Source organism: Puma concolor, chromosome E4 (assembly GCF_028749965.1).
Source record: "Puma concolor isolate L17-30 chromosome E4, mPumCon1.1.hap2, whole genome shotgun sequence".
NCBI lineage: Eukaryota > Metazoa > Chordata > Mammalia > Carnivora > Felidae > Puma > Puma concolor.
The window spans coordinates 58,296,080-58,313,769 of record NC_141683.1 but is presented as its reverse complement, the minus strand read 5'-3'; the positions used below and the strand labels follow the sequence as shown (position 1 = coordinate 58,313,769).

At 42.0% G+C, this 17,690-nt stretch overlaps 1 protein-coding gene across 2 annotated transcripts in view; it reads right to left on the bottom strand.

The window, feature by feature from the left end:
• Positions 1-17,690, bottom strand: part of F5 (coagulation factor V) — a 77,576-nt gene continuing 59,886 nt past the window's right edge. For both annotated transcript variants that reach the window (XM_086693693.1, XM_086693692.1), the window contains exons 17-25: positions 15,482-15,661; positions 13,271-13,387; positions 12,337-12,408; positions 10,988-11,088; positions 10,405-10,560; positions 7,822-7,966; positions 5,492-5,643; positions 2,044-2,226; positions 1-685 (exon numbers count right to left, since the gene is read on the bottom strand). In XM_086693693.1, the coding sequence (XP_086549819.1) occupies positions 539-685; positions 2,044-2,226; positions 5,492-5,643; positions 7,822-7,966; positions 10,405-10,560; positions 10,988-11,088; positions 12,337-12,408; positions 13,271-13,387; positions 15,482-15,661 (1,253 nt within the window). In that variant the 3' untranslated portion in view covers positions 1-538. The remainder of the gene's footprint in view (positions 686-2,043; positions 2,227-5,491; positions 5,644-7,821; positions 7,967-10,404; positions 10,561-10,987; positions 11,089-12,336; positions 12,409-13,270; positions 13,388-15,481; positions 15,662-17,690) is intronic.

Genomic DNA, 17,690 nt, shown 5'->3' with positions numbered 1-17,690 from the left:
TTTAAAAAAAAAAAGTGTTTATTTCTTAGAGAGAAGCACACGCTAGCGGGAAGGGGCAGAAAGAGAGGGAGATAGAGAATCCCAAGCAGGCTCTACTCTGTCAGCAAAGAGCCAGATGCAGGGCTCAAACCCACAAACTGCAAGATCATGACCTGAGCCGAAATCAGGAGTTGGACGCATAAATGACTGAGCCACCCAGGCGCCTCTAGTGTTTTTAGGTTTCAACAGAACTATAATGAAGCATGCTAACTACATAAATATTACTTTCTATAGCATTTTTAATCATTGTGACAGATAAGCCATTTGTTTGTTGGTTCTTGATATTTTCCCATATATCTGAATAAATAATAGCCATCATCTCACTGAATTGTAGCAAGGAGTTACATTATGAAAGTTTCATACATAAAATTTTATTCTCTAATAGAGAAAAGGGAAACAATCAAAATTATTAATATTTAAAATAGCTATAAAATACATTGCCCGCTCTAAATGGCTTGATATCTTTAAGAGTCTTTCCTATGTCCTTGAACATTCAATTCTAGTAAATATCACAGCCAAAGAGTTCCAAGCGAAGTGCAATACTTTGGTTCCATGTTTTAGGAATGATGCGGATAAACCTGGAAATAATTGGTGGGTTGAAAAAATTCTTCACATGTCCTTTGACATTATTATTTCCTTCGAAAATCTGAAAGGAAAATATGAGAAGATCTTTGATGATGATGTAACAGATATAAAAATCTTATAGGTGATTTTTTTTAAAAACAAAGAACACAGACATCATGATAAGAGATGATCTTCAGTCAATTATGAAATCATGTGCCTAACAGACCTCTTTAGGGATTCTACCTCACCAGTGATCCGAGCTGGGAAAATAAAGAAATCTGACGTATGACGCGGTCCCTTTGTAGCTGTGTGACTTCTGGCAGGTTACTTATATTCCCTGATTCTCTATACTCATTGGCAAAATGGGGATAATAAAAGTTTACCTCACAGAAGGCGTTATAAAGACTTTTTTTAAGTATGTACACATATGACAAGTGCCAGAGAGTAGGGGTCACCAACATTTAAAATAAAATGCAACGATATGTGTTTTTACTTATTCTTTTTGCCAAATGCCTTATATCCTCAATTGAACTGTGTTTTATGCCCCCCCTTTTTTTTTTCCAGTTTTGCATTCCCAGCAGGTTCCCCCCAGATTTACATACACCGGAAGCTAAATCACTATTTGTTTATGACAATGATGTTTATCAAGCTAGAAAGACATCCTGGTACAGTGACAGATAAAACAAACTGAACCAACCAAGCGACCAGACAAACAACCCAGGAGTTTAAAAAGAGAGAGAGGTTCAAACTCATTTGCTGAGATAAGTGCTGAGCCCAAGCTGAGCAGTCAGTAAACGTCACCCCCTTCTCCTGCACTGCCCCTCCACCTGGCTCCAGCCTCACTTCCATTTCTGGAATATTAGGCTTATGTCCTTAGTTTTGCCCCAGCAGCATCTTAACACCATATGACAGGGAATTAAGGAGAATAATGGCGTAGTTCATCTTGAAGGAAATTAGTTTCCTCATCAGTGAGGCTAACAATTGTCTCCTGCTTAATAATATGATACAGAAAGCTTTGGGGTATGGGCATTTGCTGGGCATCAGTCAAGAATAACAAGTATACCCAAGGTAATGCCAACATGATGTTATTTCACGGTGGAAGGTTTTCTAGACCCTGTTATGGACTGCATGTTTGCATCCCGCTCAGATTCCTACATCGACACCCTAACCCCCAATGGGATAGTATTAAGAGGCGGGGCCTTTGGGGGGTAATTAGGATTAGAGTAAATCAGGAGGGTGGGGCCGTCACGATGGGATTAATGTACTCATAAAAAGAGGGGGAGACATGGGATCTCTCTCCACACAGAATTCTTAGAGAGGAGGTGCCTGTCTGTGCCTATTTGTCAAATCCCAAAAGCTACGTGCAAATAAATGTAGGGTACTTTTCTCATCACAGCAGCTTTCGAACTGCTTTGTCTTTGCTGGGACACCGGCCGGTACCTTGTCCGCCATGGAGGATTTCTGCCTGTACGATTTCCAATCCACTCCCTGGTCGCTGTAGTGGATGGTGTAGCTCTTCACGTACATTTCCGAGGACAGAGACTTGCAGCCCTGTGTTACAATCGCAGTTATTTTCTTGATTTTGAGTAGGTCAATTTGTAACCACTGCTTGTTGTTGTTTGCCTGTGAAAATGATGAGGACATGTGAATGAGGCAATTAAAACCTTTGATTTTTTTGGAGGGCACCTGGGTGGCGCAGTCGGTTAAGCGTCCAACTTCAGCCAGGTCACGATCTCGCGGTCTGTGGGTTCGAGCCCCGCGTCAGGCTCTGGGCTGATGGCTCAGAGCCTGGAGCCTGCTTCCAATTCTGTGTCTCGCTCTCTCTCTCTGCCCCTCCCCCGTTCATGCTCTGTCTCTCTCTGTCCCAAAAATAAATAAACGTTGAAAAAAAAAATTAAAAAAAAAAAAAAAAACCTTTGATTTTTTTTTTAGACCAAGATACTCAGAAATGTACAGAGCTCAAGAGGATTTCTTTTCTGTCTCATCCCTTAAGATCCTTTCTCTCCGAGGATTTCCCTATTCCTTCGTGTTTGTTGTCACCGACATATATAAACTTTTACTTGAGTATCACAGACACTGTACAATAATGACTTACTTCTTTGTATCCCTTCCTTTTCGAGGGCCGGAATTTGTTTTGTTTCCACGTACTTACCACAATGCATGGCACATGGTTGGTGTTCGACAAATATTTGTTGAATGAACACATAAATGAATCCTACTTGAGAAAGAATATCATATTGCTAAGTTATCTGTAAATATTATTCTCTTAAATAAATTTGTGTAAATGCCATGAGGGTATCAGGGAAAGAATCTCTATTTAACTTATTTTAGAAAAGTCCCACTTTTCTTCCCATTGCTTATATCAACGAGAAGTCCAATTTCTTCTCTTCTGATATTTCAAATAAATGAAATATTTGAGAGCCTTGATAAAGCCATACCTGGGACTTTATGGCATGGTAGCTGTCCTGCCTGCTGGCCTAACAAAATGCCTAATCATATGTTCGCTGATACATACTTGGAGAAAGAGGATCAGAAGGACTGAGTACGAGAGTAATCTAAGAGAAATTTTCACCTTTGGGAGATTTATCATGCCCCATAGTCTCATTCAGTTCTATATGAAATAATGAATATTGACATATTTCTTTATCATCACTTATGTGTACACATATGTATGTGTATATATTTATACACAGATATATGTATATACTCATATACTATGTGTATTTTTAAAGTAAATTAACTGAATTAAAATTATCATGTTAATTAATTTTTTGTCAAGTTTGTAATACTCTCTAGGGACTTTGGTGGTTTCTTTTTTTAAAAAGTTTTTAATGTTTATATTTTATTTTATTTTATTTTTGAGAGACAGAGAGAAAGAGAGAGAGAGAGAGAGAGAGCCAGCCAGAGCAGGGGAGGGAAGAGAGAGTGAGACACAGAATCCAAAGCAGGCTCCAGGCTCTGAGCTGTCAGCCCAGAGACGGACATGGGCTTGTGAACCTTGAGATCATGACCTGAGCCGAAGTTGGACACTTAACCAATTGAGCCACCCAGGCGCCCCAAGGGAATTTGGTGGTTTCTTAGTGTACCTTTAAACTGTATGGTATCCAATCGAAGTTGTACCGGTGATATAGAATATAGGTTGCTAGAGGGTTTTTGAAGGCATGAAAATTTTCGTAGGCATGACAGAGGTAGAGACACCTCAGTCTGTGTGTGTACTTGCATAGGTCTGGCTTAGATTTTTAGCCTCTCTAAAGAGACCCTTTAAAGACATATGATCCTAATAGAAGATTAAGTGAGACAGTTCTGACCTAGAATTCCAGATTTTAAAATGACAGCATTAAAAATTAAAATCAGCATTTCATCTTTGAAGCCCTTATTATATTACAAAGACTAAGTGCAAATCATATACAGAGCAAAGTATTTCAAAAAGTTGTAAAATACAGAGTAGGGTGACACAGTTATACCTGTGTCATATATCTGTCATATGAACAGATCTAAAGAGTTATCTGGGAAAAAATTGGATGACATCTCTATGTAACTTAATCCTTCATTTTTTATTATTTTATTTATATAATTATATTAGTATAATGTAATACATTATTACTTTTTAAATTTTAACTTCTTCAGGTCTGTTTACCCCTCCATGAAATTGCATAATAAGGGGTTTGGGTGGCCTTGAATGGCGGAAGGACCACTAAACTGTTTATCGGGAGAATGGGTTTCCTGATTCTGCCACCAGACTAAGCGAAAATGATGCCATCTTCTCTGTGTTTAAACTTAAACAGGAAAAGTCTGGACCATATGCTTTGTAACCCCCTCACTGTTCTTCTATTCTGTGAGTCTGTGATGGACGAGCAATGAGTTCTGAGATACAGATGTCAGTTCCCAAGACGGTCTGTATGGGGTCCAAGCTGTTCTACTTTCTCTACTCCCACCACAGCTCTCTTTCCATTTCTGACAGCCTAACTTAGGGTTAGGACCTGGAATTCTATGGAGTCCAGGGAACTAGAATGTAGGTGTCTTAAGGGAGGGACATAGGAAGATAGAAGATAAGGAAGGGTTAAGTTGACTGATAGAATTATTCTGGTTTCTGATGCCACCGTAATTTTTCAAGTCAGTTGAAAAGTGCAACAAAAATGAGTCAATATTAACAGTTACCCTAAAAACTAAGACACTGGAATTACTCAATGGGCTAATATTAGGAGCAAGATTACTCTCTGGAAGATGCTTATTAAACTTAGGCCACTGATTTATAACCCCGGTTTTGTAGCATTTTACTGTGCCTCCAGTTGTCCAAAGGAATGTCACAAAATTCTAAAAAATGGGAACATAAAACATTTAAATAGCACTATTAAGAAAATGAAAAATATTGCTAAATTGTGAAAAAAGAGAGAAGGTGTTGGAAATCTAAATCATTTATCACTAAGTTGTCTTAATTCAGAGGTGGCAAGCTACAGCCCAAGGGCCATATTTGGCCCCCGGCCTGTTTTTGTAAATAAAGTTTTATTGGAATACAGCCATGCTCATGTACTTATTGTTTATAGCTGCTTTCTTGCTATAGTGGCGGAGTTGAGTAGTTATGACTAGAAATGTATGGCTCACAAAGTCTAAAATATTTATTATCTGGCCCTTTGCAGAAAAAATTTGCCCAGCCTCGTCTAAATCAAGACTAGACCAAAAACCAAGGAGATGGTAACTTCTCTCTGAGCCAAAGTCAGAGCTACAGCTATCAAGTCAACAGACATCCTAGGTCTAAGGACCCAGGATCATAATCTGCAGAAACAGGAGATAATATTCTTGCTTCCCAAGATGCCCATGTTCCTTGTAGTGAGGGCCGTGGTTTTCTTCTAGAAGGCTGAGAGAACTCCACTCATAGGCGTTATTTTACCTTGGCTTGCCAGGCATTCACACGGCCCTGGGCATTGAGACGGGCACGGAAGGGTTCCCAGTAATCTCCCCACCAAGATTTTTTAAATGAGGAAGCTGTGATTTGCTTGTTTTCTATCTTTCCACTTTCCATACCCAGCGGTGTGGAGCATCCTGTCAAGAGAAAAGTAATGTGATTAATTATGCACCACCAGTATTCCCTGTGTGGTGGTTTGCACTACAGAGGAGACAGTATTCATACTCGGTGACAACAAAACAACCATCGCCGACAGTGAACATTATTGCCCATGTGCCAAATCCTACTTTTAGGCTCTCCATGTATCATCTGATGCCGCTAACCACCTCCATTTTACAAATGAGAAGACAAAAGCAGAGCAAGAAAGAGTAACTTGCCTGAAGTAAGACTACCAGAAGAACCAGAAACTAAACTGGGGCGCAGGAAGTCTGACACCAAACACCGCGTTCTAAATATTTAAACACATTTTCCTCCTTCAGAGAATCATGGAAACTGTCTTTTCTTTGAGGTAGAAAATACTCCTAAACTATCTCTGTATATAAGAATATACTCTATTTCTCTTTCTAAGGAAAAGCTACAAAGAAGAAGATCCCTGGGGAGTCACATTCAATATTTTATTTTTAACCCTTTGAGGGTGGTCATGTTATGAATTTTGCCAAGACGTGAACTTGAACGTCAGGCTTCGAGGCTGGGCTGCGGATGTAAGAAACGTAACTAGTGAGTGAGCCCAGCTGACCACGCATCGTCATCACCTCTGTGACACTTTGTTCTTGTTAGTAAATCATGCTGACATTTTCTTGAAGTGATATCTTTCTCCATGGAAAAAAAAAAGAGTTTTAAAAAAGAAAATCTACTCTAATAATTATATCAAGAAAGTGTAGAGATTATTATTATTTTTTTAATGTTTGTTTTTGAGCAAGAGAGAGAGAGAGAGAGAGAGACAGAGAGAGACAGAGTGTGAGCAGGGGGAGGGGCAGAGAGAGAGGGAGACACAGAATCCAAAGCAGGCTCCAGGCTCTGAGCTGTCGGCACAGAGCCCGACGCGGGGCTCGAACTCACAAACTGAGCCGAAGTCGGATGCTTAACCGACTGAGCCACCCAGGCGCCCCAAGAAAGTGAAGAGATTTTTAAAAAGTAATGCTTCTTGAATAGAATATAAATGTTTTAAATAGATTAACAGAGTTGAATGTCACATTTTAGAGCGGCTTGTCTCTGTGATCTGAACAAACTACCATTTACATCATGTGCCAGAGGGAAAGAAAGGCCAGTGATTTACGGAGCTGTCTCAAGGACTGCTCCTGCTATACAGAATTAGCATTTTATGTGGGAGGTGTTACATACCACTTGCTAACCGCGCTTTGACAAAATGCCCATGTCCATGTCCCTCATGGTATCGGCAGTATAATGGATACCGTTATCTGCCTCGATAAGAAGCGGATTCCGAGTTTCAGCTGCTTTGTCCACTGTGAGCCGTGCGAGACTGAGAAGGTACTGTAGCTCCCCAACAGGTGGAGAAATGCACGTTTCAGGTGCGCTGTGTATTGATCTCCCACTCAGAGCCCTCGGGCAGCTGAGATGCAACGGAAGATTAGCCAGGGCCTTCTCTTACCCCAGATTGCTAGCCAGATATTTTCTAGATGCGCTTTGAAGTGAAAGAATGTGGAGAGCTCTACTTTAAGAGTCACCAAAGGAGCATAGTTGATCAGATTCTTAAACATCTTTGTTCTACATGGTAGAATTTTATTATGGCCATTTGTGAGTACCTGGATTTATTTATACCACAGGTCACATTACATCCCTTGAAAAACAGCAGCTTACAGAGAAAGAGCTTGAGCGCCTACATTGGGTGCCAAAGAGAATGAAGAGTTCAATCAGAGTTTCAGGAGGTTGACAAGGAGTTTAGATTCGTTGAAAACATTCATCGAACATCTAATATATGCCAGTAATGTTGCTGTGTTCTTCTACTGCATTAAAATCTGGGTGACCTGGAGAACTATGGAAGAGTCAGGCCTAGTCTGAACCTTAGTTCTTATTGAAATGGGCTGATGCAGTTATTCTAAGCTAGGGCCCTTCCTTGCAGGGTCAGGGCGGTGCCCATGCCATCCTGGCACTGTTCAGAGATGGTGCCTGCCCTTTGGCTGGTAGAACCAGTTTTGGCCCAGATCACAATGAGAGTTCACCTGAGCAGAACCGGTTTCGCCAAGGTTTTTCTAGGCACCCAAGTGATTGAAGAGAACTAAAAGTTCTAGCCATTCTTCCATATCTACTTGATTCTCTGCCTGGTGGTTGGACAACAGTGCATCTTAGTTCCTTACCGTTAACCTCACAGCCTTGTAGCTCCAAGCGAAGGGCAGCTCTATTGTAGGATCTGGTTGGAGAGATCCTAATATATCTAGCCACGATGGGTGGGTCAAACTGATTGTCTTTTATTGTAGAGGCATCTGAATTGCCATCAAAATACTAGAGGAAAAAAAGAGGAAGGCTTAGTTATGTAACAATTCTCTATAAAGTGATTTTGTAATAAAATTCTGGATTAATTTAATATTGTCATTTTCAGTTTTCATGTGACCTGAATTAAGTCTCTTGGTTTAAAAAAAAATAATTGGAGGGGCGCCTGGGTGGCTCAGTCGGTGGAGCGTCCGACTTCAGCTCAGGTCATGATCTCACACTCCGTGAGTTCGAGCCCTGCGTCAGGCTCTGTGCTGACAGCTCAGAGTCTGGAGCCTGCTTCAGGTTCTGTGTCTCCCTCTCTCCCTGCCCCTCCCCTGCTCATGCTCTGTCTCTCTCTGTCTCAAAAATAAATCAAAACATTAAAAAAAATTTTTTAAATAAAAAAAATAATTGGAGATCACTTCAGGAAGATGAGGTAGACATATTTTGCCTCGTTCCTTCTGCTGAGTACTACTAAAACATAAGGAGCCTCGGAGAGGGGGAGAGAAGAAGGCAGACTGGCTAGGGTCCTTGGGACCCAAGGAGCAACATGGCGGTGGGCTCCCTGGGTTTTATTGTTGCCTCATATGCCCCAGACTGGGAAGCAAAGAAGCCAGCAACCAAGAAACACCAATGGGTGCAGCCAAAAAAAAAAAAAAAAAAAGCCTCAATGAAAACCTGCTTTCTCTAGCCACAGACCCAGGAAAGAGCAGCTCAGCAAGACAGAAAATTCTCAGATGATAACTGATCTATGTCCAGCTCAGCATTATAGAAAACATCATGGCCCTTCTTCTACTCACAGCATCAAAGGCCAAGTGGGGAGCCTAGACTTCCATGCTCATGAGATTGTAATGAGGCACCCCAGCACCCTCACTGGGATGGTGTCGGAGAAGGGCAAATAGGAATCCAGGACTCTGATCCCCGCCAGCTCCTAACAAGACTCCCACCACCATCGTATCAGTGGACACTATCCCGTCCCCACCCAACAGCAAAGAGGAGCTCCCCTTTAGTGGAGAACCTGGACTTGGAAAGAGGCTGGAAAGAGCCAGCGAGGAAAGAGCCAGCTAACACAGGAGATAAGAGCCGCAAGACTGAAAACAGAAAAACAGTAGATAAACACAAGGAAACAGAATCCATTTTTGAAAAGATAAAAAAAAAAAAAAAAGGCAAACATCTAGCAAGACTGACAAAGCAAAAAGAGAAGAGGTGAATATTACCAACATCAAATTCAACAGGCAATACCACTATAGATCTGCAGACATCAAAGGATAATAAGAGTATACTACAAACACCTCTACACACATAAATTTAACAGCCTAGAGGAAATGGATCAGTTTCTTGAAAAACACTATCTAACTCACCCAATATGAAACAGGTAATTTGAACAGCCTGTAACTACTAAAGAAGTTGGATTTGTAATTTACAAGTTCCTGGAAAAAAAAATCTCTAGGCCCCTATAGTTTCACTGCTAAATACTACAAATATTTAAAGAATTAACACCAATGCTAGAAAATCTCTCTCAGAAAACAGAACATGCTTCCCAAATTATTTTATGAAGCCAGTATTACTCTGATACCAAAACCAGAAAAAAAGTACAAAAAAAAAAAATAATACCGCACACCAACGTTCCTCATAAGGGCAAAAGTCTTTCAGCTACAAACTCTAACTGTAACCTGTGTTCTCTTTCCAAAACTGATCAGTAGGGACGATAATTTGAGATTTTCATGATCTGTTCTAAGGTGTAGTGCAAATAATTTATTACCAGGGGTAGCTAATAATAATATACAAACTAGTAAAATGGTAAGTGATTTACAGGAAAAATGAAACAGGTTCAAAGTTATCAGCATAATGGCAGACTGATGCCTTACATTCTGATAACTTTCTTTGGCAAGGGGGTTAGGGAGGAAGAGAAGAGTTAGGGCTGGTACATACGGGTTATTGGGAATAATCCCGCTGAGCCTCTGAAAGACCCAGCAGGGGAATGTCACTCGGCAGGCAGGGTAGCAAAAAAAAAAAAAAAAAAAAAAAAAAAATTCCGAAAAGCACACTGCCTCAGAGCTGCTATTTCCTTCAAGTACACTGAAACAAAGAACAAATAAAATGTAAAAGTTAGTATTATCAAAACTTGGAGGCCAAACTCCAAGCTTAAGGAGCATGAGCTCCTTAAGGCACAAAACCAGATTAAATGCCCTACACCATGTCCCAATCTGAGAAGCATGGGCATTTAGTTTGATCGAAAAGTGATTTTTTTTGTGTGTGTGGAGTTTTGAAGTTCCATAAATCAGGCTTATCCCTTTAATTTGTATAACAGACCCATGATTTTGCCACTTTCTTTCATAAAGCCCTAAGAAAGCCATTTGTATTTCTACCACCCAGAAAGGTATTTTTTAAAAAGACATAGTCATAGGCATAGTAGCCTAGTAATCCTAGGGTGAGTCTTGAGACTTAGAAAGAAACTGTCCACAGACCATCACGTTCCTTGTGCTGTTCCCTTTGAAGATCTGCCAGTTTGTCTGGTCAGAGCTGTAGGCCACATAGAACTCCATGGTGTAGTAGGACTTCAGATAGTGTTTGGCACCTTGGGTCTGGATCCCTGTGAGGACGACTTCCCTCTGCATGTCAACCTGCAACAGAGCAAAGCCATTAAGCAGATCTGTCCTTGTCGACAACTCATATATCACCTTCCTTAATTCATTGTGTAACCAGCTTTCTTTAGAACTAAAAAGCCAGCACCTAAGTCAGCAAACTAATAAACTGGCTAGATACAATCCATATTTGAGCACAGAGTACCTGGACTTGAATCCAAGTTTGACCACTTACTAGCTGTGTGTGATTTTTGGAAGTTAATCAGTCCCTCCGTTTCTTTGTTTTTTTCATCTGTAAAAAGGATATCTAGGATAACGCTAGAACTAACTTTATAGGGCTCATTTTGAATATGTAAAGCACTCAGAATAGTGCCTAAAACACTGCAAGAACAAGAAAGAAAAATATGAAATCACTGTCATTTTATTATTATAGCACAGTAAATGCTATCAGGTTAATAAGATATACCTGGATCCAAGGTTTAAGGTCAACTTCTGAAGGCTTTTCTGTGATCCAAGCATTATATGATCCACCATTGTTTAATCTTGCTAGTTTGGGCTCCCAATAACCTAAATTCAAAAGAGAAAAAAATTTATTCTGAACTTAAAAAAAACCCAAAACATACAACTAGAAATTTCCCAAGTAAGTTTAGTCCCCGTGGAAAACCAGATCTCTGCAGGAGCCTCTATTAAAGTTAGGCAACCAGGCGGTTGTCACAGGCCTCAGCTACTAAGTCAGTTCATGATTATGAAATCTCGGCTTCAGGTCTGTGCTTGGTTGGTGTCAACCACCACCCACCCCCTTTCTTGCATGCAGGTTGTGTTTATCTTTTCTCAGCTATGTTGGTGTGGTTGCTGCTGAGTGTGCCTTGCCTAAGCGGAGGACATGGGAGGGATTATGGGAAGCTCGTGATCCCTTGCAACTGACCTCTTCATCTTGGGAAGTGCTTTGAGGCAGAGTGAGGCAATTTAGAAGGAGATCCTGACACAAAGTGGGTGATCAGCAGAGTTTCTGAATAGATGAATGGTTAGCACAGCAAAGGGCCCTGTTAGAGGGCAGTATGGCATGTGGCCAATAGACCTTGGGAATCTGGCTGGAATATCTCATTTGTGATCAAATGTGGAATGGGGATGAATGTGGAGAGTTTTGGAAATGGGCACATGGTCACAAGAGTTTGGGATCGGAAGGAAGGAAGGAAGGAAGGAAGGAAGGAAGGAAGGAAGGAAGGAAGGAAGGAAGGAGAAAACAAAAGAGAAAGAAAAAAGAAAAAGAAAGGAAGAAAGAAAGAAATGAAGGAAGAAAAAGAAAGGAAAAGAAAAAAAAGAAAGAAAGGGGGTGCTTGGGTGGCTCAGCTGGTTGTATCTGACTCTTGATTTCTGTTCAGGTCATGATCTCACAGTTTGTGGGTATCAAGCCCTGCATCAGGCTCTGTGCTAGGTATGGAACCGGCTTAAGATTCTCTCTCTCTGTCAGAGAGAGAGAGAGATCCACTCCTCGCTCAATCCCTGCTGAGAGGCTGTACTGCCTTGTAGAGATTCTGAGGACTCCTAGCTCTTGGTCTCCCGGGGGAGAGACTCCTTAGGAACATTATACACCAGGGAGGGAGGCAGTGATAAAGGAATGCCAACAGGTTTTTTGTTCCTTCCTCTACCAGATGAGCACCTTAAGATAGAGGTGCTTTTCTGTGGTAGAGAAAAGCCTGGAGACAAGCAATGATCCATAGATTCAACAGGCAGGGTTGTCACGGATGGTTTTTCAGGCTGTATACTGCACAGTTATAGGAGGTGCCTTTCAAAGGCTATGATGCTACTACTTACCCCAATGCCCAGAAGCCCTGATCTGTGAATCAGCTATGATACCAGTGCTTAGTCCCATTGGCATCTTACATTCTACAAAAAAACAGAACAATGAATAATTTTTGCTTAGAAAATACATATTAACAAAGTAAAATTTCGTGGCTAGAGATTATACCTCTGGTGGGTCAGTGATTCAATAGTTTCACCTACCTTATGTGGCACTGACCTAAATATGTTGGATCATAACAGGTGAATGTACTCTCAAGACTGGTGCTCTAACAGAAATAGTGATACCCTAGAGGAAAACCACTGATGTCCTGAAATGCAGTTAGTCTTAAACTGATTTCCATTTGCTTGTATCTTAAAATAAAGCCATTTTACAACATTGCGTACTACCCTTTATAAGTCTATGTTCCCAAAAGTTGGACCAAAAGTTACAGAGCTATTTACATTCTGATCACAAAAGAAAATACCAGCCACTGAGATACCTAGATGTGGACACAGTGCTTGGTATTCGACAGGTACCTAATAAATGCTGGCTGGCTGGCTGCATGGATAGACATATGGGAACTGTTTCTCAAATACTGAAATGCCAAGTTCAGAGACTATCCTAGTCATTGTTTAATTCCTGGTATCTTTTCCCTCCTCTGCTCTAGGAGTCTGGAAAAATTCTTCCACTCACTTTCCCATGAATCACATGTCATGAAGGAAGACGCTTTATACTGGTTTCCCAATTGAAAGGCATGCCTTTGGGCTGAAGCATGTGGTTTAAGGTTCCTAGAAGACTGATGTTTGCAGTATAATCAGACCACAGGTCAGAATACAAGCAGCTACTGCTACAGATTGTACCTCTGTCATGCAGAAGTCCCAGAGTTGAGTATTTCGAACTTAAAAGTTAATAATATTCTAGCAGGGACTGTCCTTCTAGAAACATCCCATGGAGCTCAGAGTGTACCTCTGTCTATGATGAGAAAAGGTGTCTGCATCCCAGCTCTCTGGTTTTCTCCAACCTCTGTGTCAAGGAGCCACCAACCGGATTTTGATGCCTTCATTTCAAGAGTTTTAAATGAACCTAAAATAGGAAGTGAAGCACGACATTACATACCCAAAGATTAAAAGTTAGTATTAGTTGACAGCTGTCAAAGAATCCTAAAATCCCTGCATCACACGGAGTTTTAGAAAAGAACTTATGAATTATCCATTTCTCTTTAGGCAGCGCTAGAGTTGTAACAAACAGATAAAAACAAAACAAAACAGGCGCCTGGGTGGCTCAGTCAGTTAAGTGTCCGATTCGGCTCAGGTCATGATCTCATTGTTCATGAGTTCAAGCCCCACATCAGGCTCTGTGCTGACGGCTCAGAGCCTGGAGCCTGCTTTGGATTCTGTGTCTCCCTCTCTCTCTGCCCTTCCCCTGCTCATGCTCTGTCTCTCTCTGTCTCTCAAAAATAAACATTGAAAAAAATTTTTTAAAAATGAAACAAAACAACACACATTACTAAAAGTTAATTGGCCCAGACTTTAAAAAATCTCCAGCATGCCTTACTAGAAAGTAACTTTTACTGATCTACATTTAATGTCACAAGCTAACCCATATACAACACAGCTTCACAGTCTTAAGTATTAAAGCGGCCTTGAATGACTCATTATTGGGCCTCAGGAATATTGTATGTGTTTCCTTCCTCTCCCTTCATTTCACTAGTGTTTCTTTTTTTACATAAGAAAAATAAAAATAAAACATCTATCTCCCATGTTTTCAAATTTTCTATTAGGTTTACATAGTTGGATAGAGATACACATAAACTGACTCAGAAAATCACTGAAGGGCGTTTCTGAAACCTCTGATTACCCACTCTGTTACTTCAATGCTACTCATCACCAGTTTACACTTAAATTCTGCTGACTGTAATTCGTGACTATTTCCCAGATGGTGAATAAAAATTAATAGCTGATGGTCCTCCTCTAACACACGAAAAAAGATTCCAGCCTTCCACTCTCCAACGGAGATATTTAGATTTGAAGATTTGGATGGGCCAGCCAATTCCAGCTTCTCAGGCTCAAGGGAAGGATGACGGATCTGGTAATTTACATTTGGTAAAAAGCCAGAAGTTTGACCTAATCCCCTCTGTCCCCGATTTTAATAAAGTGGGTCTTCATAGCTCCATTAGTGAGCCACTGGCTTGAACAAACCAACCAAGAACACTCTTTCCCCCCACCTTTAACCAAACCAGTCCTGTTTGGACTTCTGTGCCTAACTGAGGCTGACCCACATAGGAACTTCCCAACCAAAGTTCTGGCAAAGGACTGACTGCCCTGCCTAGCTTCTCAGAGCATTTGTGGAAGCAAGGCTGCTTGTTAAAAATGCAGAGTCCTGGGCCCTTGTCTGACATCAAAGTCTCCAGAAGCAAAATCTCTGCCTTAGCATTTATGTTTTAACCGGCTTCCTAGAATTTCACTATGCCTATTGCAGTTTGAGAATCAGGGTCCCTGGCACTCACACCCCTGCAATGCACAGATATGCCTATAAAACAACTCACTGGCACATAAAAATCCTTTGTGATGGTTGGTTTGTTTAAGCCTTTTCATTACTTTGTACATGAAAGCTCTAAATACCCCTCTTATTTTTTAGCTTTTATAATCCTTAAAAGCACTCCCCCCTCCCCCCCCCCCCCGGCACTGCCCCAACAGCCTCATGAGTCAGTTTAAGATTAAGATTCCTGTAGTCACTTGCCCAAAGGTATCAGGGTCAGAGTGTGCGGAACAGAATTCACGGATGCAAGAATCCCAAAACCCTAGTAAGTTTTTAATCTCCTTCCCGACAGAAAGCTGCTAAAGCAGCCTGAGCCCTGTGGGATTCATTTTGTAATCTGTTTGAGACCTGGCCTACGTGACACAGTGCGGTTTGGAAAAAAACTGCGTCAGACGTAACATCTCCGTAGAACCGAGTTGAGCCTGTGGGGAGCTGCACCCAGTGCCTACACTGGCTGACTTTGTCATACTCTGTCTGCAGTTTGGGGAAATGGCTGTGCCCAGGATCTGTGCCAGAACCCACTCCTGACCCTTAGGAAGCAAATGCACAGGACGGAATGAGGGACAGTTACGTTGCCGAGATCGCCTTCCCTAGCCATTTTTTCCATCCGGGACCTCTTTACAGCGTGCAGATCTTTACCAGGCAGAAGGGGCCAGACCCCTAGCTGGTGCTGTTGGGTGCCGTTTTCCAGCAAGGTCTGGCCGTGAAAGTGAACCACATGAATGTCTCGGGAGCCGCCCATGTTCAGCAGGTGCAACCTCACCCACTCTTGCTCGTACATTCTCAGGCCAGGCAAGCTGTAAATCATCCCATTAATGGCTGCAAGGACAGAGGTGCAATCGATTAGAAACCCGTGTACACGGCAGAGGGGCTGGTGAGGAAGTAGGAGGCGTCCTGTTCACCACCCATCTTCTTATCACTCCACCCGTCCGGACCCCTGTGTGTCCTGCTACCAGAGGGAGGCTAAGACGGGCCCTCCAGCTCCTCCTCATGCCAGCCCACAGCAGCTTCTCATGTGGCTTCTCACTCTTCACCCTGGACCTCACACTTCTTCCCTGGGCTCCACTCACTTACCCTTGACATTTTCCTGCACTACCAAAACAGGAAGACTAACACGAGCCAGATAGGTGAACTCCAGTGGTTAAAGGAAAAAGACTGAGAGCACACAGCACATCACCCTGAGGCCTCCTAAATTCAGAGATAGTTCCAGGCAAAATTAGGAAGGCAGACCATAAGGGTTCATGTCTATTGTCTCATTTGTATGATAGCTCCTCTGCCCTCTTCCCAGCTTAAATGTCTGGGGTTCTCAGGCTTCATCCACTCTCCCTCAGTGAAGTGTGTGTGTGTGTGTGTGTGTGTGTGTGTGTGTTTAAAGCACTTCGCAAATTTGATCACCTTAAAAAATAATACAAAATTTTGGGCGCCTGGGTGGCGCAGTCGGTTAAGCGTCCGACTTCAGCCAGGTCACGATCTCGCGGTCCGTGAGTTCGAGCCCCGCGTCAGGCTCTGGGCTGATGGCTCGGAGCCTGGAGCCTGTTTCCGATTCTGTGTCTCCCTCTCTCTCTGCCCCTCCCCCATTCATGCTCTGTCTCTCTCTGTCCCAAAAAAAATAAATAAACGTTGAAAAAAAAAATTAAAAAAAAAATAATACAAAATTTTACTGATAAAGCTCTGGGCTACCATGCATTTAGCTGAGATTGAAGTGAGGGAAGTTTTTATTAGTAGTGTTTTTCCAAAGTAAAAAGAACTATATGGGACTTCAGGAACTGAGCGAGTGAATTTGGGGAGCACAGGGAGTTGAGGCCATTGTGGCATCCTTGAGGTTACATCAAGTAAAGAGTACCTATCTTCCTACTCCTCACACCAGGCCTAACCCCCTCACCTGTGCAGGAAATAGATTTCCTAAGAGTGAAACGTGTCTCAAGCAATTATTGGGTCAGCATTGCTAAATCATTACATCAGGATGTGGAATGAAGTCTCTCAACAAGCAGGTGCTCGGTAAACGTTTGATAAATCGAACTGAGTAATAGAATTCCTTCATTTACTCCCTATTTCACCACTTACTCACAAGCACGCACTGCACAGGCCAGGTGCTGAGTCTGAGGCTGGGAACTCGGGCTGTCTGCTTACCAAATACCCTGATCAATACTATGCCATGGGGATTACCAAATTACAGAGTACCTTTCAAACTAAACTATCCCGGATGCATTTTACTCTTTCTTGGAGGAATCGGAAGCAGTGGCTCAAGGGTACTGAACAGGAAAGGGGACACCCAGCTGACAAGCCTAGCTGAGTCTGCAGCCATTGCGTTCCCACCAGCTTGGGAGGTTTTCAGCAGCGTGTGTTTGCCACCCGAAACACCGAGTAGCCTAGGCTGAAAAACCTAGAAATGCTAGAAAAGGAAGCTCCGCTCAGAGTTATTGGTCAGCTTTCCATTGACACTCTTCTAGAAAGCTTAAGAGAATCTTTTTAACTTCTTTGTGTGATTAGCACTCAGAGGGTAGGGTTTTGGAGCAGATCATAAATTATGTTGTTCACCTTCCTCTACCCGCAAGTGTTTATACAGGTGAGATCAGATCAGAAGGGCAGCCTGAGTGTGTAAATGGGCTAGGGGAGGCAGAATACACCTACTTAGCCGTGGCGACTGGCTGGGGGAGGGGTGGTGGTGGCACTGAAGTGGATGTGGTATATAAGTCTTTTTTTTATTCCTCAAGCAACCTTCTCCTTTCCTGTTTCATGGAATGACCTACCCATACCCAAAGCACAGATCCATCCTGATGAGAAACCTTACAGCAATTCCCTCCGTTCATCAAACTCTAAAAGCAGGGCTTCTCAGTCTTCATTTATT